Source organism: Cnephaeus nilssonii (assembly GCF_951640355.1).
Source record: "Cnephaeus nilssonii genome assembly, chromosome: 9".
Classification (NCBI taxonomy): domain Eukaryota; kingdom Metazoa; phylum Chordata; class Mammalia; order Chiroptera; family Vespertilionidae; genus Cnephaeus; species Cnephaeus nilssonii.
Genome location: NC_137080.1, coordinates 69,520,756 through 69,548,388, shown reverse-complemented (window position 1 = coordinate 69,548,388; position 27,633 = coordinate 69,520,756). Strand labels below are relative to the sequence as shown.

General features: G+C 37.3%; 1 protein-coding gene across 1 annotated transcript in view; it reads right to left on the bottom strand.

The window, feature by feature from the left end:
• Positions 1–27,633, bottom strand: part of EYS (eyes shut homolog) — a gene marked incomplete at its 5' end in the record, with an annotated part of 1,363,978 nt that overhangs the window by 1,006,599 nt on the left and 329,746 nt on the right. The window contains 2 exon segments of the mRNA XM_079781621.1: positions 21,807–21,910; positions 21,913–21,924. Coding sequence (XP_079637747.1) covers positions 21,807–21,910; positions 21,913–21,924 — 116 coding nt within the window.

Below are 27,633 nucleotides of genomic sequence, written 5' to 3'. Positions count from 1 at the left end.
TTTTACTATAATTTTAACATGCTACAATAATGTGCAATGACTATGGAGAAATGATCTTAGTTTAAATCCCACCTTATTCCCTCGAGGCACTAAAAATAGTAGGAAATTTTCAGAGGGGCCAAGTAAAAGCTAGCTCATAAATAAAATATATGGCTGTTTTCATGAAATGGCCCAGAATGTGTGTATGATGATATTTTAAATTAGTCTGTAGCCTCAAGATAATTCTCCTGAATGTCATAATAAATATATCATACATTCCTTTATATAATGTATTTTATGATACATTATTAATGGCACATGAATATTTAATGCATATTTTAATAATTAGTAGCTGAATTCATATTACAAGATGTCTGATGGTATCTAGTAGGGTTGCTTTTATGCAGCTTCATTAATGCATATATTTTAATATGTCCTAATTTCTTTTATATTAAAAAGAGACATAGGTTTATATGTACAATATGCTTTGTTAACTTTTATGAATTAGACAATATAAAAATATCAAGGGGAAAATAGATGCAAGATTATTAGCCATGTCCAACTGAATGGGAGGAAGCATTTTAAAGTTTTATAAAATTTATGACTTCTCAATACGCCTAAAACTTTGCTAACTTGGATCTAGTGTCTAGTCTTCAATTTCATTAAAACATTCCTGGGAAATGGTCTATTTGAGCGAGTTAAACCAAAAATTACTTGAGCGTCACAATACCCTTAATTTAGAACTTGATATCTTAAAAGCCAATAGGACTTTATAGGTCAATCCAGTTCTCATTGTAAAAAAACAAACAAAACAAAAACAGAAAAACCAAGAGCCAGATAATTTAGGAGATGCCCTCCTTTGTTCATAGAACTAAGTCAGAAAGGTTTGATGAATGAGTCAATAATTACAAAACTGTCCTAAAGTCACAAAGCTCATATTTCTGAGGAAAAACAAAACCAGTAAAAAACAAAGAAAACATCTCTGAATCTCAGAACATGGCCCTTTCTGCTACACTCAGCTGACTAATTCAGGAGTGAATTATTTTCCCTTTTGCAATTACATTTCTTCAGCAAATAATTACTGAGCACTTATTTTAACCCAGGTCGTTTCCTAGAATTTGTAGATTCAAAGATGAATAGTTAATGACCCTGATGCTAAAGAAGCTTGCATGGAGAAAAATGAGGACAGTGAAAATGAATTAGAAGGCAGTGTGGTAGAGCAAAGGAAGAACTAAACCCCAGGAAAAGATAAAACTTTAGTCAGATTTTGTTACACTTCTATTCAATTCAAAGTCCTTCATTGACATCCTCTCTCATAGTCAAACACAAAGTATTTATAATAGCCAATCATAAATATTCACTTCTCTACCGTCTTTCTGAACTCATCCCTTCTTGACCATATTTTGCATTCTAGCCACACTCACCTCCATTTCTTTTGATTGCCAGTCCAAACACACTCCAACATTTGACACATGCTCTTTCCTTCAACGTGACCACTTTCCCACAGATACTCAGGTGTAACACTCTCTCACTTTTTTTCAGATCTTTACTTACATATCACTCTTTAACTTTTCCTGATCACATCACAAAATATCAATACCTTCCATTACAATCTATATATATATAAAAGTCAAGTGACTGGAATACAGGAATGACCAGAACAACCAGAAATACTGGTCGCTATGACTCCCACTGCGGCGGCCAACCGGCCTGATTGGGGCCCTGATGGGCACCCCCAACCTCCCGTGACTCCTCCCCTCAGCCGGCCCAGCCCCGATCGCCCCCCCCCAACCCTGATTGGGGGTGGGGCAGGCTGGCCAACCTCCCACGTCCCTCCTATCCCCCACTGGCCCGACCCCGATCACGCTGGCTGGACTCCACCTGTGCACAAATGTGTGTACTGGGCCTCCAGTGTCTATATACTTACTCATATTGCCCAGGAAACTGAAGCACAGAAAAATGACATACTTAGCCCAAACTTACAGAATTTATACATGGTTGAGAAACAATTTGAATACAGCTTCAGACCCAAGATCTGAATCTCTTTATTATACTGCCTCAATAATAGTGGAATCCAAAGAAATGGAAGAAATATTGCAGGCCATTTTAAAGAGATTCTCTCAAAAGGGTTTCCTTTTTGGCTTCAGGCTGGAAGAGAATGATAGGAGGTATAATGGAGCAAAGAGGGAATTGTGGGTGACTGAAGGAGGAGAGGAGCCTTGCCAGAGCTGTGGTCAGTGTTACCAGTAGCAGTGTCACACACACACACAAAGAGAAAAATAAATACATACATACATACATACATACATACATACATACCTTTTAAACCAGGCAACTATGGATTTCAGCAATATCAGGCCACAATAGTACTTACAGCAAAAGCAAGGAAAACAGAGAAGAGGAAGAGGACCAAGTCAGCAGCAGTAATTGTCCTTTCCAATCATTTTGTTGGGTAGCATTTATACTTAATAAATTAGCAACTTTTTGGCCAAACCACCAGACACAATTATTAATAATATTCTTTTTGTATGTGACTTACACAGAATCCTGTTTCAGCTCTGCAGTAACAAGATCTACATTTATTTGGGAAATCTTTTTAAAAATTATGACATTTAGCATTGCCAGGGAAATGGATGTCTAGCATAAATCTATTAAATAAATAGATATCATAGATTAAATGCTTCTTATTTTATAACATTATGAACTTCATGTCAGTATTATTTTTCCTTCACATTGATAATCTGGCTCTTTAAAAAGATAAATTGTTCATATTATACTTCATCTTTGATTTACTTACAGAATCCAACTGAATAGGAATTAACTTTAAAAGAGGTCATCCATGAGTAAAATGTCAACGGAATTGTTATGCTGCCTAAACAGAATAAAGTATAATATGAAGTAAGAGGACTTAATTAATTTAATTTGTCTCAGTAGAGTGCACTTTTTGTATAGTGAAAACGTTGAAAAAGATAGATAACTGCATTGTGACAATTAATCTACTTATATTTGAGTGTGACTATAAGAAATGAGAAAGCATATGAGCTATCCATGTCAGAATAAATAGATAAAACATATACATACTTGTGCCGCGCCAGCACGGCCAGATTCGGTGAGCCTGAGGTGGGGCGGTGAAGGATTTAGAAAAAAACAGACAAGAGAAGAAAGCTGGGGCTGGTGGGACGCTGCCCTCTCTGATGGAGAGGCAGTGCCATGGCCTGCCTGCAAGCTGAGTCTTTATTTTATAGCCAGATTCCACGAGACAAAATAAGGGCATGGTTCTTGTGGGTTTTGAATCTACTTGATTACATGCACCCGGTCAAGCTTTGTTTACTTGCTGCACCTCCCACAGCCTATATCACTTAGCCATGTGGGACCACAGGTTCAGACCATAAGGTCAAGCTTACAACTATAGCCTTTGGCTATAATTTGCTAGGAGGGCTTTGCCCTCCAAGCTGGGACCTGCATGTGGCTTTGCCACGCAAGGACCGTGCCCTCTCATTAGTCTGAGGCTTGAACCTGTCCAAACCCTGTAGCCGCTCTCCACACACACTCACTCCTTTGGGGCTTCATCAGCATTCTCTCACACAGAAATTGTACTGTAGAAGGTCACAGATATGACCGTTCTAACATTAAAAAGGATAAAAATTAAAAACACATAAACACACAAAATTGGTGTCCACAAGTTTTAAATCATTATTTAAAAGTTATTCTAATGGGACTATGAAGCACACTTAATTCCTCCATTTTTTCTTTCCCTTGTGCTTGCTATTCTGTGATAATGAGGTTACTGTTTTTCACCAGATCTTGGTTATTTTTTCTAAATTTAAAACTGTTTGGGATAATTTCTCACTGTGTGGGACTAGATGAGACAAGCTCTCATTACTTTGTCACGTTTACCCAGCAGCATATTAGACACAAGGTAGAGGACCTTAGTACTTAGACAACTGAGAAAGCAGCAACATATAGCTATGTCTACAGCATGTAGAGTCTACCAACTTCAGGATTTTTTTTATGTTACAATCTGGCCTGGATTTACCACATATCCTGATTATTTAAAAGAAGATGAACATTTTGATTCTTACATGAAATTATCCTGAAATTAAATTCTAAAAGATAATTCAAACATAAATTATTAGAGACCAACTAATGGGAAACAAATGTTAAAGGCATTTGAGGCCATATTCATTCCCTGGGCCTCCAGTAAGTCATTCTTGTTCTTTATTTTTCCAATCATGTAGAGGGAGAGATGGCATCACTCTGGACTTATAATCCTACTAAACAACTTACTTTCTGAGTAGATAGGTTGTTGGACTATCAATATAAAACTCAAAGATATGAGATATGTGAGAATATTTTTCACAACAATGTTGTGAAGCAGGCTATTCTGGTTATGTTGTTTTGGTAGTAAGATAGCTCAGCACTCTATGTAGTAATCAATTTTAATATACAAAAAAAAAGACAATGAAATTTGAAAACATAAAATAATATTTAGCTAACACTGTCAGAAGAGTCATGATTTTAACTTGAAAATGAATATGCTTTGTTATAAACTCATTTACAATGGATTTATAAGATGATCTGCACAGTTCAGAAATCTGAACTACATTTGCTTCTTATAGCGCCCAGGATCTATTTTTCTGTTTGACTTTTTCTGATTCAATCAGATTTTATTCTCATCCAGTCTAACTCTCTTATTGTAGCAAAAAGAGTTTCTGGTAACAGAAAAACATTTATTTTCTAGCAACTGAAAACTTCAGGTTTTCAAGAAATTTTGAGGTCCTCCCTTTAACAGCCAAAAAATTAATACGTGAAATATATATTTTAAAATTCATGGGTTTTATAACGTATAAGATTTTTTTTAAAAAGTAGATAGTGGGTCCTCCATTGACATTACACTTATTAATTTTCTGGTGCCGTCTTTCACGTATATGTGACAAGAATTATCTTGCTTTATGAATATGCAGGACAGAACTTATATAAATTGATCTAGTAGGTGGCAATTGATCTGATGCAATCACAGGTCATCACTGAGAGCAAAAGCAGATGTCCACTAAGACAACCTTTGTCAAAAATGTGACAGGAGCCTGTGAAAAGGACTTAACTATATAAATGTTATAAGTTTGCTTGAGGCTAGAATTTCTACTCTTCGATCTACCGTTAATTACATGAACAACAAGAAGTAACAAGTTATTTGTGGTTCTGACTAATTAAGCCTGTCAGTAAGCACCTCAGGCACTGGTCCTATTAGTTTGATTAAACTGACAGCCTGGAGGATGGGAGAGATGCTCCCCCTGTTTTATTCTTATCCTCATTATCTTTGCTCCCTCCATCATCTAGGCAGTTCTAGAAGAATTTACTTGAAATATATTTTTTCCTTTCATGATGATTGATACATAAATTTCTCTAAAATTAGATTGTGTTTGGTTGTTAAACTACCAGACACACATTATATTTTTTAGTGTAAGCATTTGCCATGCAATACTTGTATTCTTATTTGAAGTATCTGACACCCTTAGACTGAATTTATATTCTAGATCAAGTGCAGAGCAAGTATTTTTAAAAATTGGTTGAGAGAACTTAGATAAAAACTAAAGGTGGAAATCTGACCTAACTGGCTTGGTCATATCCCTGTTCTGCCCACTTGTCCAGAGCATGTCCTCAGTTTTTCCTGCTTATTACATTTCCCATGTTCTATATCACAGCTGTCTATATCCATATCATCTCTCTTTTTATAAATACAAAGTTTTTAATTTGTCATCACTCTATGAGAGACTCAATCAATACCAGATATCTTTTTCTAATTTGCTAATATATTTTCCAAGATTCAGGCAAATAGAGTCTTGCCAGTCTAAATTTCTACCCACAATGGAATTAAGGCATATCTTTCTTTTATTAATATTTTTAAAATTGATTTCATAGAGGAAGGGAGAGGGAGATAGAAATATAAATAATGAGAGAAAATCATAGATGGGCTGCCTTCTGCATGCCTCCTATTGGGGGCTGAGCTGGCAATCTGGGCATGTGGCCTGACCAGGAAAAAAACCATGACCTCCTGGTTCATAGGTCTATGCTCAACCCCTGAGCACACCAGCCGGGCTTAAGGCATAGCATAATATCCACTATGATAAAAACAAAGTAACAAACAAAAAAAATTTAGTAATATAAAATACAAATAAATAAAGAGTCTTTATAAGGCAATTGCAGACCCATTCAAGATTCTCTCCTCATTTCCTTTGCTCTTTCTTTTAAAGTTCTTATCATATATCCAAGAAAATTTATACACATTGCATATAACACATAACATCTTCTACATTACATCAATGTATTATATACCCATAAATCCATCACTCACAGAAAGGAAAGTGGGAATGCAGTACAAAATAAATTCACTTTATTAAAATAATCTTAACTAGGCTCTTCCTTAAACTATAGGAAGACTCTTTAAAATGCGTATTGTAAAGGTTGTCCTCTGTAAATATATTTTTTAATTTACTAATATTTCATGGTGATCCCTGCAATGTGTAGATATGTATACAGAAATCAGAATGACATTAATTATAGTTTAGTTTTGAATTTTTAATTGTATGAGTTAAGGCCTTTATTTATTTGGTTCCTTTTTTCTCAAAGACAATACTAAGCAGCAACTTACACCCAGACACTATGAAATAAACTGAAAATGCATCTTCACATTATATTATTTTGGAAATTTTAGTATCAATTTTAAATTTTGTTTTAGGTTTAGTTAACATTTATTTTAAAAGTATGTTTATTTGCCTTCAAATGCCGAAACATACAAAAAACGACATCAAAAGTTTAGTGTGACTGCAGATACATTTGCTTCAATTAATCACACACAGGATCAAAGGAAAACTGGGAGCACAGACAACAGAAATCTATTGATTAAAGCTAGTTGGGTCAGCAAATTTTATTTTTCCATCAAAGAGTATTTAGACAATTCTGGGTGTTTTGAGAATTCCGAAGCTCCCAAATTCTGACACTGAGTCAGTCTCTGTGTCAATTTCCAGCAAATGAGATTAAACAAATCTTCATGAAGCGGGAGAGAGCAGGAACAAATGAAGGCTTTTGTATTCTGACACAGAACAGTTGGACTGAATCCTCACTGATGAAGGGTTAGTAATCAAGAGAGAGAGAGAGAGAGAGAGAGAGAGAGAGAGAGAGAGAGAGAGAGAGAGAGAGAGAGAGAGAGAGAGAGAGAGAAACCTCAGGTTTCTAATTAGGCATGCAGAAGGGACAATTGGGACCTGGCCACTAATTAGCTAAGCATCAGGAACCGGAGGGATGTAGAGAAGATCCTGGGAGCCAGTTTTGGTATGAAAAGGGCTGGAATCATTTGGCAGATTAACCTGACTCTGAAAGGAGCATGGGGATGACACAACAAGCATTTTCGTAGCAGCCAAGCTGAACTGCGGAGCAAGGGCTGTTCCCTCATAATCCGGGCTCCAGCCACCCCCAGCTTTTACTGTACAACCCCAAAGGGAGGCAATGGGCAACACGCAAATGACTGACATGGATTTTTCAGACATCTTGTGGTGAAGGTAAAGGCAGTTTTATTTTACGTGTGGTAGTTGGTATCACTTGGGAGAAGTGACCAGTGGTTCATGTCCTTAAAATAAGGTTTCAAAGCTTTGGAATTTTTTTTTAATCAGTGTAGTATAACGGTTCCCAATAATGCACAAGAGGCTATGGGGGAATTATTTTTTCTCTTTTTTTTTCTTGTTATATTGAGTTCTTCTTAAAATTGAAAATTTGGGATAAATTTTTAATTATTAAATGTATTTATGGCCTTTTCCAATTATAAAAATCATTCATTTTTGTATATATATATATATGTACATATACACACACACATATACAGCACATTTAATAAAACATATTAAATGTCAAATTTTGATAGTTTTTAATTTAAAATTTAAATTATTCAATGAGTACACATCTTCACTAAATAGTTTTGGCATTGAAGCTTTAATTTGTATAAATACATTATTATATTGTCACCTTGGGTAATTTCTGGGTTGAAGTCATTCACTTGATATACTCTATTCATCTGAAGGATGAAAATTGGACTTCTAAAATCTGTATCAAGGCAATAAATATCTGTTCTGAGACTTGTGAGACAGCAATTACCAATCTGCAATGCATATCTGAAAATTCCCTCTTAGACGCCTCTTACCTCATGATACCACAAACAACTCTCATCTTTCTCTGAGTGCGTATGTTGCTGGAGTCCACCCATTCCATCAGTGCTTTTTATGTTTCATAAACTGGCTGTTTCTGATTCTGCCCATCTCTCACTGACCAAATGCAAATATCATACCAATGTCTAGAGTGCATTGAACCACAATTACAGGGAGAGAAAACAAAGCCCTTTTCTAGTCCCACAATCTGCATTCAGCAGTTGGACAAATTGATCCAAGTTCTAAAGTAGTTTGCATCCCCAGCTTTTGCTATAGCTCTTCCAGTTACTGTAGTCAATAGCTTCTCATTAAATGACTTGGCTAGGGTGAGTATCCTACCAAAGAGGAAAGCTGCTGAGTTTATAAGATTTTAAATTATTTTCCATACTGCATGTCTAGATCAGAAGTCAACTAGGCTCTAGTAACCTGCTTACAAGCCTAGGGACTAACATCCTGAATTCCTTCACCTCTTCAGTCCGGTGCAATTGTACCTAGATGCTGTAAGTTTCTCTCACTGCATTTCCACTAAGGAAATAACTGCATCTTTCCTAGCCAGCATTCCCTCTGCAGCTCTGGTTCTCTACTAAGCTTTAGCAAGACCTACTGAATAATAGTCCGCAGCATAGGCCAGGCTGCTTGCAGCATTAAGGTTCCAGTTTACCTTTTATATAATTTATACATGAAGCTCTACCCAAATTTTTGAAGAAAAATTTCAGCTGTCTAGCAAGAGGTTGGCATATTAAATTCCAACTATTCTGCAAGCATCACAAAGTAATTTAGTTAAAGTTGCATATTCTGGAAAAAAATCCCCAAGGCCCCATTTTGTTCAATAGCCTTTCAAATCAGTCCTCCGCAATGTCCCTTAAGGGATCACCCTGCTCTTTCTGAAACAATGCCTTCAGAAATAGCCATATATCCTTGATGACTAGCTCTTCTGGAAGTGATCACAAAACTAGCTTAGGATAGCACTTTTTTCATAAAAAGAATAAAAAATTCCCACTTGAGAAAGAAACGTTTAGCATCTTATCAGTCTGTATCCTAAATTTATGTTTTATAATTCTAGCTATAAACTCTCCTAAGCTCCAGTTATTCTGCAGATGAGAGATGAGAAGCCGATGCTTAAATTTTAGTTTCTGTGGCGGCATCAGATCACCTATTCCCTGAATCAACCTGTCCTCCCATTACCCCCAGTGCGAGTTTCCAATTTAGATTACACTGGCTGCACACTCAGGGTTCCATACAGAAGGCTTTCAAACATGAACTTACACCATGCCCATGACCTTCTCCAGACAGCCTCCAGAGAGTGTGGATAGCCTAGTATTTGTGCATTATGCTTCTGCATGTGAGTCTTCTGTGGAGTCTTTTAAAAATAGGGAGACTCAACCCTCACTCCCTACTTACTAAATCAGAATCCCCAGGAGGTATGTGTTTTTAGAAATGACACAGGTGATTGTGATGTATTATGGAGTCTCTGAAATACTGATTTACTTGTGGGATTCTCCTCCTCCCCAGGTTCTCAAGTCCTGTGGGCAACTGAACTCAAACTCTGATATTTTCAGAGGCACAGCAAGGTCAGAAAAGAATTTCAAGAGAAGCATGTGGTCTTCAGATCTGTCTTAAGGCTGCTATATCTGTATGTATTACTGTATAACCATAAGAAACCTGCTTCACTTCTATGAATCTTCTTTTCCTTTTTGTAAAATACATCTTCTATAATGTGCCAGTGAACTACAAAAAGAAGTCCTGGAAGGCCCACAACACCACAGAAAAAAATTGGGATCCACATTTTCTGACAAAAAGTAACTCTTGAATGTACACATTTAAAAAATGTACAGGATCAGCCCAGTTGGGTGGCTCAGTGGTTGAGCATAGATCTATGAACCCAAAGGTCATGGTTTCATTCCAGGTCAGGGCACATTCCTGGGATTCAGGCTCAATCCCTGGTAGGGGGTATGCAGGAGGCAGCCAATCAATGATTCTCTCTCTTCATTGATGTTTCGTTTCTATCTCTCTCTCCCTCTCCCTTCCTCTCTGAAATCAATAAAAAATATATTTTAAAAATTCCATCCCCCCAAAAAAAAACATTTACAGGATCAGAAACAACATGGCAGTCTTATATTTATGTTACATTTATGTTTTTATACTCATTCACACTTATATCCATGCCAATCACATTGGTCTCTTTTGAGTTTTTCGTTTGAGATGTTTTTAACTAGGAGGGTAAACTTTTTTTTTGTCTCAGTGTTTTAACCACAGCAGTTAGAGGGAGGACGTTTTTCTTGCTCTGAGAAGGCAAAGAAGGCCAATTTAAATCAGTTAATGAAAGGAATTTTAGAGATAAAATAGGCAGGTTTAGGGAGTCTGAGGAATAAAGAGGGTCCATGGGGGAGGAATGCATAGGTGAGGGCTTGGAGCCGCCACAAAGCATACATTCACAGAGAATAGAAAGGTGACACAGGATAAGGGGAGAGGAAGGCATACATTCACAGAGGATAAAGAAAAGTCACAGAGTATGGGGAAGAAGGAAACATACTTTCACTGAGGAGAGAGAAATGTCCACAGATGCTGAAAGAGGGAAACATTTTCACCGGAGATAGAGGAATGTTGCAAGATAAGGGGGAGAGAACGAGGGGGGCACCACGTGGGTTTTGGACTTTGAAGCTGATATGCTATAAAAGAGTGACCAGTTAGAAAAAGCACAGGATCATAAAATGGGGAAGGGGTCCAATTAGAAGGGAGCATGAAGAGACAAAGAACTACAGCATTTATAAACCTTAGAAAAGGGGGCTTAGTGGGTGACCCCCTGGAGAACCCCTCCCTAAATGGGAGTTTGTATTTGCTTCCAACAAATTCCCACCCTTTTACTAACAAGTCCTTTTAGTCCTAGAATTTTATTCTTCAAACTTTGTGAGGCAAGAACCTGCAAGGGGGAGATCCACTCCCCAAACCCCATGTTTCAATAAGCTCTAGGTGGAGTTAACCATATCAAGGCTTGATGCCTGAAGAGAAAGAGATTAGGCTGCCGTGTTTTGCTTTGTGTCTGTCAGAGCCTTTCACCTGAAATGTAGCAAATTCACTTGGAGCTTTAAAGGGTGTCCCAAGAGCCCCAACAGCCTGGGATCATGTAAAACAAAAGCTATCACCAGCTGTGGACTCTCTGGGATCTTGGCCTGAGTACAGACTCTGTAGGTTTCTTCTCATGAGAAAATCTAAAAATAGTTAAAGAGATATAGATAAAGACCTGATATTCATTCATTCATTCATCCTTTATTTCCTTTCTCTATCTCCTTCACTCTCTCTCTCTCCTCTCTCTTTCTCTCTTTCTTTTCTCTCTCTCACTCTCACAATTAAATCAGCAGCAGCAGCAGCAGCAGCAAACATGGTAAATATTTGTTAATTACATGTGAGAGGCACTAGGTTAAGCATTTACATGTGGTATCTCATTGAATCTTCATAACAATATTGCAAAGAAGCTGCTGTTAATTTGTCCATTTTTAAAATTAACTGATTGAGGCTTAGAAATATTAAGTGACTTATATGAGGTAACACTAGTGAAGGCAAAGCTGTCTATCTCCAAAGCCCCTTTTGAATGTGCAGCCTTTGGGTTTGAAAGGGCATGCTGCAAAATTTCACCCTGTGATAATCAGGATGATGCCGTAAGACACTCTCTCTCATTCCAAACCAAAGTTGTTCATCATTTATCTGTTGGCTCTAATGAATATGTATATACTTATAGAATGTTTATAAGATCAAATATGAAGTAATTGACATGGACTCCAGAAATTGATTTTTAGAAAGCTTGTAATTTCTGTTTAAATCAGGGTGATTGGCAAAAGACTATAGACAATAGACAAATTCTCTTTTCTGTATATGTACATACATACGTGCATGCACACTTGCACATATGTTTGTGTTCACAAATATATATCCATTGCCTAACTCAAAATTTCATAAACTTTTCACTATTGATAAACTCCTCACAGACAGATTGGGAAGTTAGGATGACATAGTTAGAACATAATGGCATTCTTAATTGATGTAGATAAAGGATTGACTCTCCTTGACCATTGTTCTTTTTAGTTAATAAACTGTGGAAGTGAACCTGTTCTTCTGAAGGAAGATGTGTTTCTCTCTTATTATCTCCTTAAAAATAATATATGAACACAATATAGCCATTAAAAATCTTATATAGACTTAACCAATAAAAAATGGCATCTATCTAAATGGCAGAAGGAATGATTTTTAGGATGCAAAAAAAAATTACTGTAGATTTATTCTATGACTTATTACAAGTCACTTAACTTATTGGAAGTCACTTAACTTATTTAATAAATTCTCAGAAATAAATTGTGAAGCCTAGAGTTGAGTGCTAGTTGTAGTTATATATGTAAACAAATGATAATCTAAAAGTACAATGTTTGTATTGAACCAAATTGAAGCTGCATTTGTCTCATGATTCTTTGAAAATAAACCATTTGTTGGTGTATGTTGGCTAATATTGGCAATGGAAATGGTTTTCCATAAATTCTAAATAATTTTTAAGCTGGGTGATTTCTGGGAACTGTCCATTTTTATTAGAGAGTCTGAAAATAAAATTCCTTTCACCAATCTGTTATGTTCTCACACAATATTTATGAAATTCAATTCTGTTCCATAGATTTCTTAAAGCTCAAAATTTAACTGTCTAGTAAATCTCACTTCTCTATAATGAATCTTGGAATAAGAAAAAGGAGAAATATGTCTGAGCTTCAAAAATAGATTTCACAAGTCAAAGTACTAAAGCCCATGTATTTCTTTACTCAGGTGGCTCAACAAATCTTTTCTCAGGTTCTGTCTACTTTTGCTTGGCATATAATTAAAACATTTTTGATTATTTGTATCAAGGCTGACCAATTCAAAACAAGATCCGTGGGGAAGAAACGGGGTGCTACTGAAAGACAATTTAACTGTGATCAAATAAACAATTGAGACTATATGTAAAACAAACCATATGATGAATGAACTAAAATTCTATATTAGTCATGGGTTATAGATCATATAAGGAAAACAAATCTATAATCTACTGTATTGTAGAAAGGATAGGAAACTGACACCCATTAACATGAACCACTTTCATAAATGTAATGTTACATTATTTTCAATAAATTCTTAAAGGATGTGTCACAACAGGTAGAGATCTGGGTAATAAAAATATTTAGATAGATTTTATTCTACATAGACAAAAGTAGGCTTTTTAGAATGGACAGGACCAAATGAATCATTTTGTTTGACCTAATTCACACAGTGTCTTTGTTAACTGGGTTTTGTTATTAGCTAATACATCAAGGTTAAAATTAAATTCATGGCTATACTCTCAGTGCTTAAGATGTTGCAACTAATCAGTTGAATCAAAAGATTTCATTGAACATTTGGGATATCATTACAATCAATCAGTCATTGATTATTTTTTAATACTCTCAAAATGATATGAACCATTATACTCAGTCTCTGTGAAAATCTATAATTTCACGCACAGATTTTCTGATTAGCAAATGTCAATACATAAAGAGTAAGAGTTCACTAAGTTATTACAAGTGAGGAGAAACCTATATTATTATCTTCCAATCACAAAAGGATTAGAATGAAAAACTTAGATTTATTTTCTTTGTGTTAAAAACAAAAGCACTGAAACAGATGGGAAAATCCAAAAGAGAATAGTACCTTTAAATAGAAGATGCAATGAAATATGCTGCTAAAAACTCAAGGGATAAATCACTCCGTTTTTCAGACCTTCTTTTATTTCTCTTTTAAAGTGATAAATTGTGAAGAATCGGTACATATGAAATAGAAACCTCTGTGCTTCTTACCCAATATCACACAAGTTCAGAGCTAGAAAATGCCATCAGATACCTAGTTCAGTGATTCTCAAATAGAAGTACACATCAAAATTGCAAGGAGTTATAAATTACCCAGGTATCCATCTACTAAATCTGAATTTTAAGCATGTGTGTTTTCAAAGATAAACCCCTAGTTAAGAACACTTGAGTTCAATTCTTTCATTTTATTAAAATAAACTGATAACTAAAAGAAAAAAATACTTAAGTATATTTTGAAATATAGTATATTTATGTATAAAATGAAAAGCTATCCTTAAATAAAATAGTGCCAAAGATAATGAATTTGAGTGGATATTCTATTGCTTCTTCATTTTATGCTTCTAGTAAGTTAAGTGACTTGTAATAAGTCATAGAACAAACCCATGTCAAAGCCAGAGGATCTTGAATGTTCTCTCTACTGTTTTAGTTAACAAAACTTATAAGACATGTAATCTAACCAAGTTACACATGAATAAGAAAAAAAATTGATTCTTTGAGGTTCACTATTTCAAATGGTATTCTATAGGGCCTATGACTTAAAAGCAATCTTTGCATACAGCACAGCCATAGTAAAAATTTTGTAAGTGCTAAGACATTTGAGGCTTGACACATTTTGTCATGTTCCTATGTAACAGAGAAATTATTGAGACTAAAATTCATTACCATCTTCTTTTGCTACCAAAATGAAATTTTATTTTTCCATCAAAGAGTATTTAGACAATTCTGGGTGTTTTGAGAATTCCGAAGCTCCCAAATTCTGACACTGAGTCAGTCTCTGTGTCAATTTCCAGCAAATGAGATTAAGCAAATCTTCATGAAGCGGGAGAGAGCAGGAACAAATGAAGGCTTTTGTATTCTGACACAGAACAGTTGGACTGAATCCTCACCGATGAAGGGTTAGTAATTGAGAGAGAGAGAGAGAGAGAGAGAGAGAGAGAGAGAGAGAGAGAGAGAGAGAGAGACCTCAGGTTTCTAATTAGGCATGCAGAAGGGACAATTGGGACCTGGCCACTAATTAGCTAAGCATCAGGAACCGGAGGGATGTAGAGAAGATCCTGGGAGCCAGTTTTGGTATGAAAAGGGCTAGAATCATTTGGCAGATTAACCTGTCTCTGAAAGGAGCATGGGGATGACACAACAAGCATTTTCGTAGCAGCCAAGCTGAACTGCGGAGCAAGGGCTGTTCCTTCATAATCCGGGCTCCAGCCACCCCCAGCTTTTACTGTACAACCCCAAAGGGAGGCAATGGGCAACACGCAAATGACTGACATGGATTTTTCAGACATCTTGTGGTGAAGGTAAAGGCAGTTTTACTTTTTTACTATAAAACATATCAATTCAGTTCAGTTATTGCTCCTGAGTGTTAGGAGAAAGTTTATATCTCCAGTATACTAGTATATATACCATGTATACATTTTAACATAGTTGTATGTGAATAAAAACTTTGTTCTTTCCACATGTTAGTTCTAGGGCACTCTTTCAGTTTCTCCTGCTGTTATCAAAATTAAGCATTCATTATTCATGTAAGATACAGAGGAAAATGAAAGTAAAATGAGAGGGAAAATACTAGAATAATTTGATCATACATATTTAAATAATCACAAAGAAACAGTTATTCTCAAATATGCCTAAGTAGTTACATGGAGGAATAAATCTTATTCTACCCATTCTTAACATTGTATCTCATTATATGCTAAGCATTAAAATTTTTCTGGTTTTATCCCATTGTTTTCTTAGGCTTACTGAACCATAAAAAAAGGAAAAGAAGAAAACTGGCTCACTGTTACAAAATACTTATCCTGGTTTCAAAGTCTTCTGATGTTTTATTTAAACTCACATTTATGATGCCACATATACTCCTAAGAAAATTCTGCAAAAGTGAAAATGTTCATTTAAAGCTACACTGTACCAAGTTCAAAGAAGTAAATCTCACGTCTGTGATATTACCTGTATTGGTTTCGAGATTGCAACCCATACAAAAAGCAGACTGCTGACTCCTATAGCCAAATGGGGGTGCCTTATAGATTGAGCAAAATCATTTTTCTGTTTATCACAATTACTAAGTATTTTCTTTCAGAAACATCACACCCCATGCCTTTCTTTTCTCTTCCTCTTGAAAGCCTTCAGCATTTCATGGTTAATATTTTACCAATGAGTTGAAGAAAGCAAATATGAAACTCAAATTGGGCCTTGCTTTATTTCAAAATTATCAGTTTTTATTTCTTCCTGCCTGACTTAGTGTCTTCGAAATGATTTTGTGTTTCAATTTATTATTATGGAGTGTATTATTTGTCTAATTATGTACCATATACTAGTCCTACCTAATAAAAGAGTAATATGCAAATTGACCCTAACTCTGCTACACCCACCAGCAATGCCCACCAGCCACGCCCACCAGCCAATCAGAGCAAATATGCAAATTAACCCAACCAAGATGGCCACACCCTGGAGAAAGTAGGAGGGAGGCTTGGGTTTCCAAGGCGATAGAAGAATACAAGCTTTCCCCTGCCCTGGCTGGCCTAAGCCTCCACTCAAGGCTACAAAGATTCAATTATAGAAGGTAAACAAATCCAAACAGAAATGGCTGCTAGCCACGGAGCGAGGAGGAGGCTTGGCTCTGCTCCAGGATACAAAGTTTCAATTGTAGAAGGTAAATAAATTCCAGATACCAGGGCCTCCGCTTGGGTTGCCAGGGGGCGTGGATGGCCTGCAAACCACCACAGGCCCCTCGCTCAGGCCACCCCACAACCCAAGGGAACTCCCACCATGATCCGGGATACCCTTCAGTGGAAACCAGCTGGCCCCCACCAGTGCACCAGGCCTCTATACTATGTAATAAAAGAGTAATATGCAGATTGACCATCACTGCAATACACAATATAGCTGCCCCCATGTGGTCAAAGATCCTGCCCCCAAGTGGACAAAAGATTGCCACCACAAGATGGCCAGCAGGGGAGAGCAGTTGGGAGGCACCAGGCCTGCAAGGGAAGGCAGTTGAGAGGGACCAGGCCTGCAAGGGAGGGCAGTTGGAGGCGATCAACCCTGCAGGGGAGGGCAGTTAGGAGTGACCAGGCCGGCAGAGGAGGGAAGTTGGGGGCAAACAGGCTGGCAGGGGAGCAGTTAGACATCAACCAGGCTGGCATGGGAGTGGTTAGGGGGTGATCAGGCTGGCAGGCAGAAGCGGTTAGGGCAATCAGGAAGGCAGGCAAGCAGTTGGGAGCCAGCAGTCCTGGATTGTGAGAGGGATGTCCAACTGCCCGTTTAAACGGGCAGCTGGACACCCCTCGAGGGGTCCCAGATTGGAGAGGGTGCCGGCTGGGCTGAGGGACACCCCCCCTCCCACTGCTGTGCACGAATTTCGTGCACCGGGACTCTATATTTCTATAAAAATGCAACATTTATCATGATGTTGATGCAACGCTTAACTTAGAATGGCTTGAGTGCTCAAACCCTACGTATTCCAAAGGAAAGGTGGGCTCTTACTGGCTTTTTGGAAGACAGCCTCTGAGCCTTGGAACGTCCCACCTGATAACAGTGTGCTTGGTCCCTGACACCCTGGGCTGTGCCAAATAGTTTATGCTAATGATGTGATTTACAAGAAAAGCTTGTTTTTAAACCTGGGTTTTGGACTATGTTGTATCCGTTGGAAGGCTGCAGGAGCTGAAGCCGGATTAGCTAAAATCTGTGTCTTGTGAATGACCCGGATAAACACCCTGGGCATCAAGGCTTAAGTGAATTTCCTGATTGGCAACACTTCAGTGGGGTTGCCACCCATCATGTCTGAGAGAATAAAGTGCTGCACACACATCTCCCCTAGGAGAAGGAACCTGAACCTGCGCCTGCTTTCTCCATGGCTTCACCATGTATGCCATTCCTTTTGCTACTTTTGATCTATAACTTTTCAATGGAATAAACCCTAACCATGAGTATTCTGATGCCTAGTCAATCATCAAATCTCAAGGTAATGTTGGAGCCTCAGGTACAGTATCAAATCCTTTGAACATTTAACTAAAGCTATCAAATCCTTTGAACATTTAAAACATTTTAAGCAATCTATGGTTCCCATCACATCTCCTTTTGGAAGAATATTGCCAAATCAATAATAACATTTTGTATTCTAATTGATATATGAATTATGGTTAGAATTAGGTAATTTCAATAATCAATTGAATCAAAATATTACAATCTAGTTGGTAAATACTATTTAGAGGATTTTATTTCATTGTGAACCCTGTTGCTTTCTGCTTTGTTTCTTTATTCTCTCTCCCCCAGCTTTATGGAGGTATAATTGAAAAAGTGTTCAGAGTGATGATTTCATATATATATATATATATATATATATATATACTAGAGGCCCAGTGCATGATTGAATCATGCACGTATAGGGTCCCCTACACGCTTTTGCTTTTGATCACGGGGAGCTGGGTGCCTGTCCGCTAGTGCACCAGGCCTTTCAGAAGCCTCTAGCGCGACAGAGGCTTCTGAAAGGCCTGGTGTCTGAGCGAACAGGCATCCAGCTGCCACGCTTTCACTTTCGATCGCTGGTGCTTGAGCGGAAAGGCATCTAGCTGCCACACTTTTGCTTTTGATCGCGGGGAGCTGGGTGCCTGAGCGGACAGGCACTCAGCTCCCACGCTTTTGATGGTCCATGGCCGCTGAGGGGGGCTACCCTGCTGTTGAGAGGCGCAGCTGGGTGTCCGCGCAAGCCCCCTCAGCGGCCGCCGATCTGGCCGTTGAGAGTCGCAGGGGGTGGGAGTCCCGCCCCCCTCAGTGGCAGCGGATCCGTGCCTCTCAATGGCCGGATAGGCCACCCCGAGTCCTGCCCCCCAGCCTCCCACCGCCCAATCGTGGGCGTAGCGGAGTGATGGTAATTTACATTTTACTCTATTATTAGATAGGATATATATATATATATATATATATATATATATATATATATGTATATATATATATATATATATATATACTAGTATATACATTATTCAATGATTTAATTGAATAAATAATAATTAATAAGATTAATCAATATACCCATCATCTCACATAATTACCTTTTTGTGTGTGTCATGAGAATATTTAACATCTACTCTCTTAGCAAATTTCAAGTACACAATAGACTATTATTAACTACTAGGGACCCGTTGCAGGAATATTCCTGCAAGACTTCTGGCGGGCTTCCCTCCCTCCACGGCCACCTCTCCCGTCCCCCCACCTCTCTATCTGTGGTGGGCAGAGCGGGGCGGGCAGAACGGGCGGGGCGCCCCCTGCCCATCCCACCCACCCAACCCAGCCCACGGCCACCTCTGGCTCCGTGGCCACGCGGGAACACATCCACTGCCGCTGTATGCCTTGCCCCGCCCCGCACTCCAGACCCTCCGCGCCCGCTGACACAGCTGCCTCTGTGGCCGCGTGCTGCTAACACCTCTGAGCACCCCGACCCGCCGCGCACACTGCCCGCCACTGCCTCCGTGGCCGCCGTGGCCGCGAACACCACCCGCCACGCCCCGCCCACTGCCACCACCACCTCAGAGGCCACCATGGCCACGTGCTCCACAGCCGCGCCACCGCCCACCTGTGCAGCCGCCTTGCTTTCTGCTTTCTTCACTCCTTCCTCCCTCAGTGAATGCAAATTAACCGCCATCTTGTTCACTCTGATTGACTGTGGGTGTAGCGGAGTGATGGTTAATTTGCATATTACTCTTTTATTAGTGTAGATAGATACTATACTGTACATTAGATTCCCAGACCTGTACCTTTTGACCAGCATCTCCCTAATCCCCCCAAACCCCAGCTGTTGGTAACTACCAATCTATACTCGGTTTCTATGAGTTCTACCATTTTTTAATTCTTATTTTTTTTATTCTTATCCTATATAATAAAAGCATAGTATGCAAATTGTCCCCTTGACCAGGAGTTCATCCGGGAGTTCGACCAGGGGGTGGGGCCAGCCGGGGAAGGGAGTGAGTACCTGGCCGGCAGCCGGCAGCTGCTAGGAACCCTACCAGTGCATGGATTTCGTGCACTGCGCCTCTAGTTATACAATGAAGCAAGGTTGTAAACTAATACTAGTCCAAGGCTAGTCTGAATAACTTCCTACTGGCAATTTATAAAATGTATACATGAGAGAATGCTATACTGGGAAGCTTTATTATTTGATACAATACAGTTTCCAAAGTTGCAGTCCCTGACTTTTCAAATGATTGGCATAATGTCACACAGAGAAGTCATGGCAAGGTCAGGACTAGAAGTTGAATATTATGATTATGGGTATAGAGCTCTTTCTACTATAATAAACTCCTATTATTGCTGAAGTTACAGCTGAAATCATTGACTAAAATAAAGTTTAATCACATTATGGAAATTAGATGATTTACCTGCAAGTAAAAGGGACTCTAATTCAAGCCATATTTAAAAATAGGACATAAGTGATCTCATAATCAGATCCGGAGGTTGGGCAGGCACCTGGGTTGGGGGAGGAGCTTCAATCAGTTCAACAATTGATCAAGAGCCAGGTTTCTTCTACTTCTCAGCTCTGCTACCTTCAGAGTCACTCATTATTAAGCAGCCCCTCACTCCCATTCTTGGGGTCTGACAATGGTAGCATCAAGTATAGGTATAATTCCAGATGTTAGAAGGTCTAGGACAGGTCACTGCCTTTATCTTACATCCTATTTGCTTTCCCCAGAAAGAACTTCACTCTTAACGCAGAAACCAGCATCCGGTCCCATACCCATTCCCACAGGAATCCCTGCAAGTGGATGAGATTAGCACGGCCGCCTCACACAAAGCATCTGGCATGAATTAAGACATAGCATCAGGGCCACTACACAAACCTCAAGGGTGGTTGGATAGCCGATGGACCATCCTGTTTCTGGACATGGCCATCCAAACACTAGTTATAATTCTTCATTTAGCTGTCTGCCTTCCTTATGGGAAAGACACCATTTGCCACAGATGATCCTCTCATTGTAAAAACAAACAATGTCGGTACAGGTACACTGGTGGTCAAATTATGACCGTGAAAACAAGTCTGTTCTTCAAAGCAATTTTTCCCCCTAAGCTCAGCTAGTGTAGTCCTTTTGTGAAAATCAGCTCTGTTGCTAAGGAATAAACGGTAAGCCTATACTACTATCGCAGCATTCACCTATGTTGTCTGTCATTTATTCTCTGAAGCCAGTCAGTGAATCCACCTTGAGTAGATGTTTTTTATGTCAGCCTTTCTGAAAAATGACCAGCCGGAGGGGATCCCATTGATTTGCCAACTGTGTCAGTTCGTTTAAGGCCGAATGGCACGTGCTTCTGACAAAGGCTGTGACAAATGGATATGTACTGAAGGAGCAGCCCTGACGCAGGAGAAGGAGGAAAATGATGGAAGTATACAACGCCAGGTGGAAAGCAAAATAAAATCCAAGCTTGCATATTATGTATGTGTGTACAATACCTTGAGTTAGGTAAAAGTAGGTACCTAGGAGACCAACAACACTCTTCAGAATCATTTCTGAAATTTTTCACAAATTCAATATCACCAAGAATTGTGAGAGCAGAGTGAGCAGTTTGTTTTCTAATATTTACATCAACCTGCATATAGTGGTGACTGGAACATTTTTTTTTACTACCATTAAGTGAACAAAAATATTGCTCGAGCTTCTGTTTTCTAATCTTAATAAGTACTCATATGTACCAACATGCCACAGAGGCCAAAGTTAACTATATATATGTAGGGTTAATTTATGTGACCACGTAATAAAATATATTAATAATATTCATGGATACTAACGAGATGCAGATCTTTGCAGGTAGAGTTGTGCTCATAGGCCTTCAGGATGCAGTCATCAATGTCCTGCTCACACCTCAGGCCCTTGTAGCCAGGACTGCAGATGGAAAGCCAGCAACCACTGGAAACAGCAGAAGAGAGAAAACTCATTACATTCCTTTCATCACAGTGTAGGTAATACTAAATACTCTAAAGAATGTTGTACTCATCTAAATGTGTGGCACTTTTAACCCAAAATTGTGAATTCTTATATGTAATACTCTGATTACATACTAGTTCTCTGCAATATTTTCTAAAAAACATTATTGCTCAGTTCTATTTAACTTAAACACTTAAAATTATTTCAAATAAGAATAATGACAAATAAGAATAATAAACATTTGGTGATGCAAAGTAACAATGAAAATATCCAGTTTAGTTTCTTTCTTTTCTTTTTTTTTTTTTTTGTCAGTAATAATACCTATGGTCAAGAAGTTACTGAAGTTACTTTTGTATCGATTAACTTTTCTCAGACTGTTTTAGATTTAATAAACCAAAAGTTAACTGCTTATCAAAGCTCTTGGTACAACAAGGTATATAAAAGTGCACAGAGATCTGAAAGTTGATTTTGAACTATTTAAGCCGTTGTTCAAAAGAGCTTTCACATTTCATCATAACGTTTTAAAAGTCATGATCAGAGCATGGTCTCTATTTTATCATTAATGATGGAAAAGAACTGTCTCAAGGAAATGGCGACATCATGAATTGCAGCTGGAGCAAGCTGGGATTTGTAGCCGCTTCTGTAAATCCCTGGGTTCCTCATTATCCCTGAGACCTACCACGTATTCTCCACTGACACTCTGCCTCTGTGTAAGTACCTGCTCTTACTCTCATTAAATGCTTAGATCCTGGCTGGCAAAAGCATTTTTAATGTAATGTGAGGTACTTAGCCGGTTTCTGGATGTCTGCAGCCATCCTTCTGTGTAGAACATGTAGCTGGGTTCCCTAAGGAGAACAAGCCCGCAGACAGCCCTCAAGGAGAGACAACGGAGACACAAAATATGGCAGCTCTTTAGACAGACTTTTACTTCTGTCTTACTTCACTTTTTTCATCCAGCACCCTCGTTTCCAATGTCTCATTTAATATAAATGATCAATTGATATGCAGGTATAGTTGTACATACATTAATGAGATAAAATTTATCAGTTGGTGCATCTTTATATGTTATAAAGGATATTATGTATGACACCAAATTAAAACCAAGTGTTATGCAGTATGTAATGAAGACACTATGGAATCACATCACTCATAATAATATTTTTAAAAGGGTGTATGACTACAATTCAAGTTCATGTATTGATGCAAATTGGAACATAACAAATAACTAGAGTCAAGTGAAATCTCAGTGCAGATATAGACATTCTCTATGTAGATAAATGATGAATTACTTTAAAATGAATATGACAACAAAAGATAACTTTGAATTAACAAATGGTCTGAAAGACAGAGATTAGTGTCTAAAAAATAAAGCATGTTTTATTATCAACAAATATGCTTTTTTCATATTAAACCTTATGGGCTAAGAAGCTAAGAACTAAGCTATTTTCCAAATAAGACCCCAAGGAGTTGATCTTATTACCATAAAGAAAATAAACAAGCAAACAAGCAACCATAACTTTGTTTAAAATTTAAAACAAACAAACAAAAGCACTGTTTTTTTTCAAATCTATTAGAACATATTATTAAAGCATATTGCCTTATTTTTCTATTGTTTTTACCAGAAAATACAATCACTATATTAATATTACTATTTGTTTATAAATATCCCATACTACTAATTTTAATTTTCATCAGATAAGCTATCTGTAAGTCATTATTATTGCATTATTCATTTCATACTTAATTATACACTAAACATAATGCATTATATGTACTGATTCAAAGTTCCTGACATGATAAAACTGTGTTGAAAATACACAGGTGAGTATTTTAACAAATCTGCTGAAAAACCACACCATGTCTGAAATTTACAAAGCCAATATACATATGAATAAATGTCTCTTATATATTATCATGTAATAAATACTATTAACTTGAAATCAGAAAGTTTGGCTTTTCTAACTATTTTATTTTTGAGGAAGTATTAACAATATAGTGCCTTAGATTTATGCTATCAGTTTACATGTACAAGCTAATTTTTAATACATATTTTGGTTCTATTGTAGCTAATTTCCTTGGATTTGGTCCAAAATATACCATGAACAATCATATTATGAAATACAACAATATATCAGGTCTCCAAAATTCACATTTTCCATGATATATTATGTATGAATTTCAAACATTTAATAGAGAGCACTTCACTATTAGGTAGCATATTTGGAAATTGTATTTTCTTATCACATAAAAAATTATGAATTGTAATATATATGAAGACCTAATAAAAGTAGATTTTCCAGTTATGAGTACATGAAACAGTTTATTCTTATATTCTTATATTCTTATTTACTAATTATTGTATTATTTATTAATTAGTATATTATTTTCATACGAACTAATGTAAAGCTACTTTTGTCCACACCTGTATATAAATCTCCTTCACGCAGAATACATCTGAAGTGTTCATATATAACCATTATACTAGGGCTGCCTAGATCTAAAAGAGTTGCTAACTTCTCTCTTAGGCATACTTTTTGTTTTCCTTATTTTATAGTGAGCACCAGCATCACCAAACATTTGTGGGTTTAAGCTAAGAAATAAGGTAACTGAGGCTTATTTCAAGGTAATTTGAGAATTTTACAAATTTAAAAACACAATATTTAAAGTGCTGAATTCTGGGGGGAATAAAAGTTGGTTCAAATTAAGAATAACAAACAAATGGCCCAGAGCATAAAAATATGTTTTCCTTACAGCACAGTATTAAAAAATATTCCATTTTAATATCTATGTAGAAATTCCAGCTTGCTAGTGCCTCCCCCTATACACACACACACACACACACACACACACACACACACACTACCTATTGTTTGATACCTGGGCTGCTTTATCCAATGTAAAAAAAAAAAAAATCCTATTATGTTCCTTAAGGACATGCATTGGGAAAACATTGGTTTAAAGAAAATAATGCATAATTTTGGTTAAATGATAGCCTTTCCAAATAAAATGACTTTCTATCACAATATGCGTTTTCACACATCACCTTATTTTAACTATTTATCTATTTACTGAAAGATTATTTAGAAATATATTTGAAAGGAGCTAAATAAGATGGGCAGAGGTTTTTTTTTCTCCTCTCCACCCCCCCCTCTCTCTCTCTCTCTCTCTCTCTCACTTTCTCTCTCTCTCTCTCTCCTTTTTCCCACTCCATGTCTCCTAACCCTCTTAACCATACCCAAGGCACAGGGCTATTTCACACCCTGTTTTTCCTGTGTCTAAAAAAATCCATTATCCAATATTCAGCTTTCTTTTCCCACCTCCTCTTTTTCCCTTACCTTCCTTTTATTTTTCCTTCTTTTCTTTCTGCCTTCTTTTTATTTCTCTATAAATTTATATTTTTCAGGAACATATATCTCAGTAAGAAGAAGTGTGTTTGTGTAATAGATGGGCTAAAATAATGAGTTACTTTAAATCATTGCAAACTGCTTTTTTTTTCTGTACCTACAGATAAATACTTTAAAAATCTACCATTAAAAAAAGGTGAAAAAAGGTTAATTCTGATATCTGAACACAGAAGTCACATTTCATTAACATTTTTCATTTGCTACTGTATGACTCACAAAATATAAATGAATTTGTCAGAGGTAAGAATGTTCTGTGAAAATAATTGTCATTGACTTTGCTATTCAAGTCCAGGTAAAGTCAGCAACTAATCCTGGTTGCATCCTGAGCTATTTCATTACTCCGCCAGATTCTAAGTTGCACTGCACTACAAGGATGGCTGTGGCTGAGTGAACTCACTGTCATAGAAATCTCCGTTCAGGCCAGGGCTGGAACTGCATTCATTGACATTGATCTCACCGCGTGGACCAGCAAAGCCTTTCCCACAGTAGCACTGGTACCCAAGGGGAAACATTTCCAGATCCATTTTCTCTCTGCACATGGCTCTATTCTCACAAGGATTACTAGCCTTACAAGACCCATACTCACAGTGTGGGCCTAAAAGGAAAGAATCAGAGTCAGAGCTTATATAGTGAACAGATCCTGCACACTATTGTCAATGACTTGGCATATTTCTGCATAAATGCATTCAATTCAGTATCTAGGTAAAGACTCACAATTCTCTTTTATATTATCAATGTGATTCTCTCTCTCTTTCTACATTAAGATTTAAGAAAGAAATGTTATTTATGCTTTACATGCTTCATCTAACAAAGAACTAGCAGGCAGCAATGTCAAGTGACAGTATTTTTTAAAATACCATTTTGTTTCTTCATACTTTCAATTCCTATTTAACAATATTCTCTGAATACATTGCAATTAAGAAAGTACATTATTAATGATTTGATGCTCCCTGTATTTTCTTTCTGGTACCCTAGATGTTGCCATCACTGTAAGCTTAGCTTGATGGATTTGTTGCTATTCTCAAAACAAGTACACAATGAAAAAAGAGAATTATAATAAGCCTTTAATCTTAAGAGTAGCACCTTAGATCTGAAATTAAGTCTTAATTTTTACTCATAAAATGTAACTAGAGCCAGTCTATATGACTCAGTGGATGAACATCACCCTATGAACCAGGAGATCATGGTTTGATTCTGGTCAGTACAATACCTGGGTTGTGGGCTTAATCCCTGGTAGGGGGCATGCAGGAGGCTGCGGATCAATTTATTTTCTCTCATCATTGTTATTTCCATCTCTCTCACCCCCTTCCTCTCTGAAGTCAATAAAAATTAAAATATGTAACTAGATAAAGTGGTTGTCACTGGGTGACATGCACACACATATTTGGATACAAAAAATATAAGGCATGACACAAGGGAATCCATATTTTTTAAAAAATGAAGCATAAACAACATAAAATTGTTCATCAGGACAAAATCATTGCTCAGCAGTCAGTTTTCCAAGCATAGGAAATTTTTTTGGATAGTAGTGATTTAGAATGTATTTAAATGATAGCATTCATTCACCAAAATGTATAGTATATATGCACAAACATAGGCTGCTTGTGCCTGGCTCAGAGAAAAATGCCCAGGAATCAATTTCCTAACTGCTCATGTTTTATCAGTAATTTTACAACTTAGGGATGAGGGGATAATAAAAATAATTTAGGTCCTTTGCCCATTTTTTATTGGATCATTTATCTTCCTTTTGTTAAGTTATAAGAGTTCTCTGTAAATTTTGGAGATTAAACCCTTATCTGAGATATCATTGGCAAATATGTTCTCCCATGCAGTGGGCTTTCTTGTTGTTTTGTTGATGGTTTATTTTGCTGTGCAGAAGCTTTTTATTTTGATGTAGTCCCATTTGTTTATTTTCTCCTTAGTCTCCATTGCCCTAGGAGCTGTGTCTATAAAGATATTGCTATGACATATGTCTGCTATTTTGCTGCCTCTGGAGTCTGGTAGGATTTTTATGGTTTCCCGTCTTACATTTAAGTCCTTTAGCCATTTTGAGTTTGTTTTTGTGTATGGTGTAAGTTGGTGGTCTAGTTTAATTTTTTTGCATGTATCTCACCATATTTCCCAAAACCATTTATTGAAGACTAAGGAAGATAAACAATCCAATCAAAAAATGGGCAAAGGACCTAAATAGACACTTTTCAAAAGAGGACATACAGAAGGCCAAGAGACATATGAAAACATGCTCAAAGTCACTAATCATCTGAAAGATGCAAATCAAAACAATGAG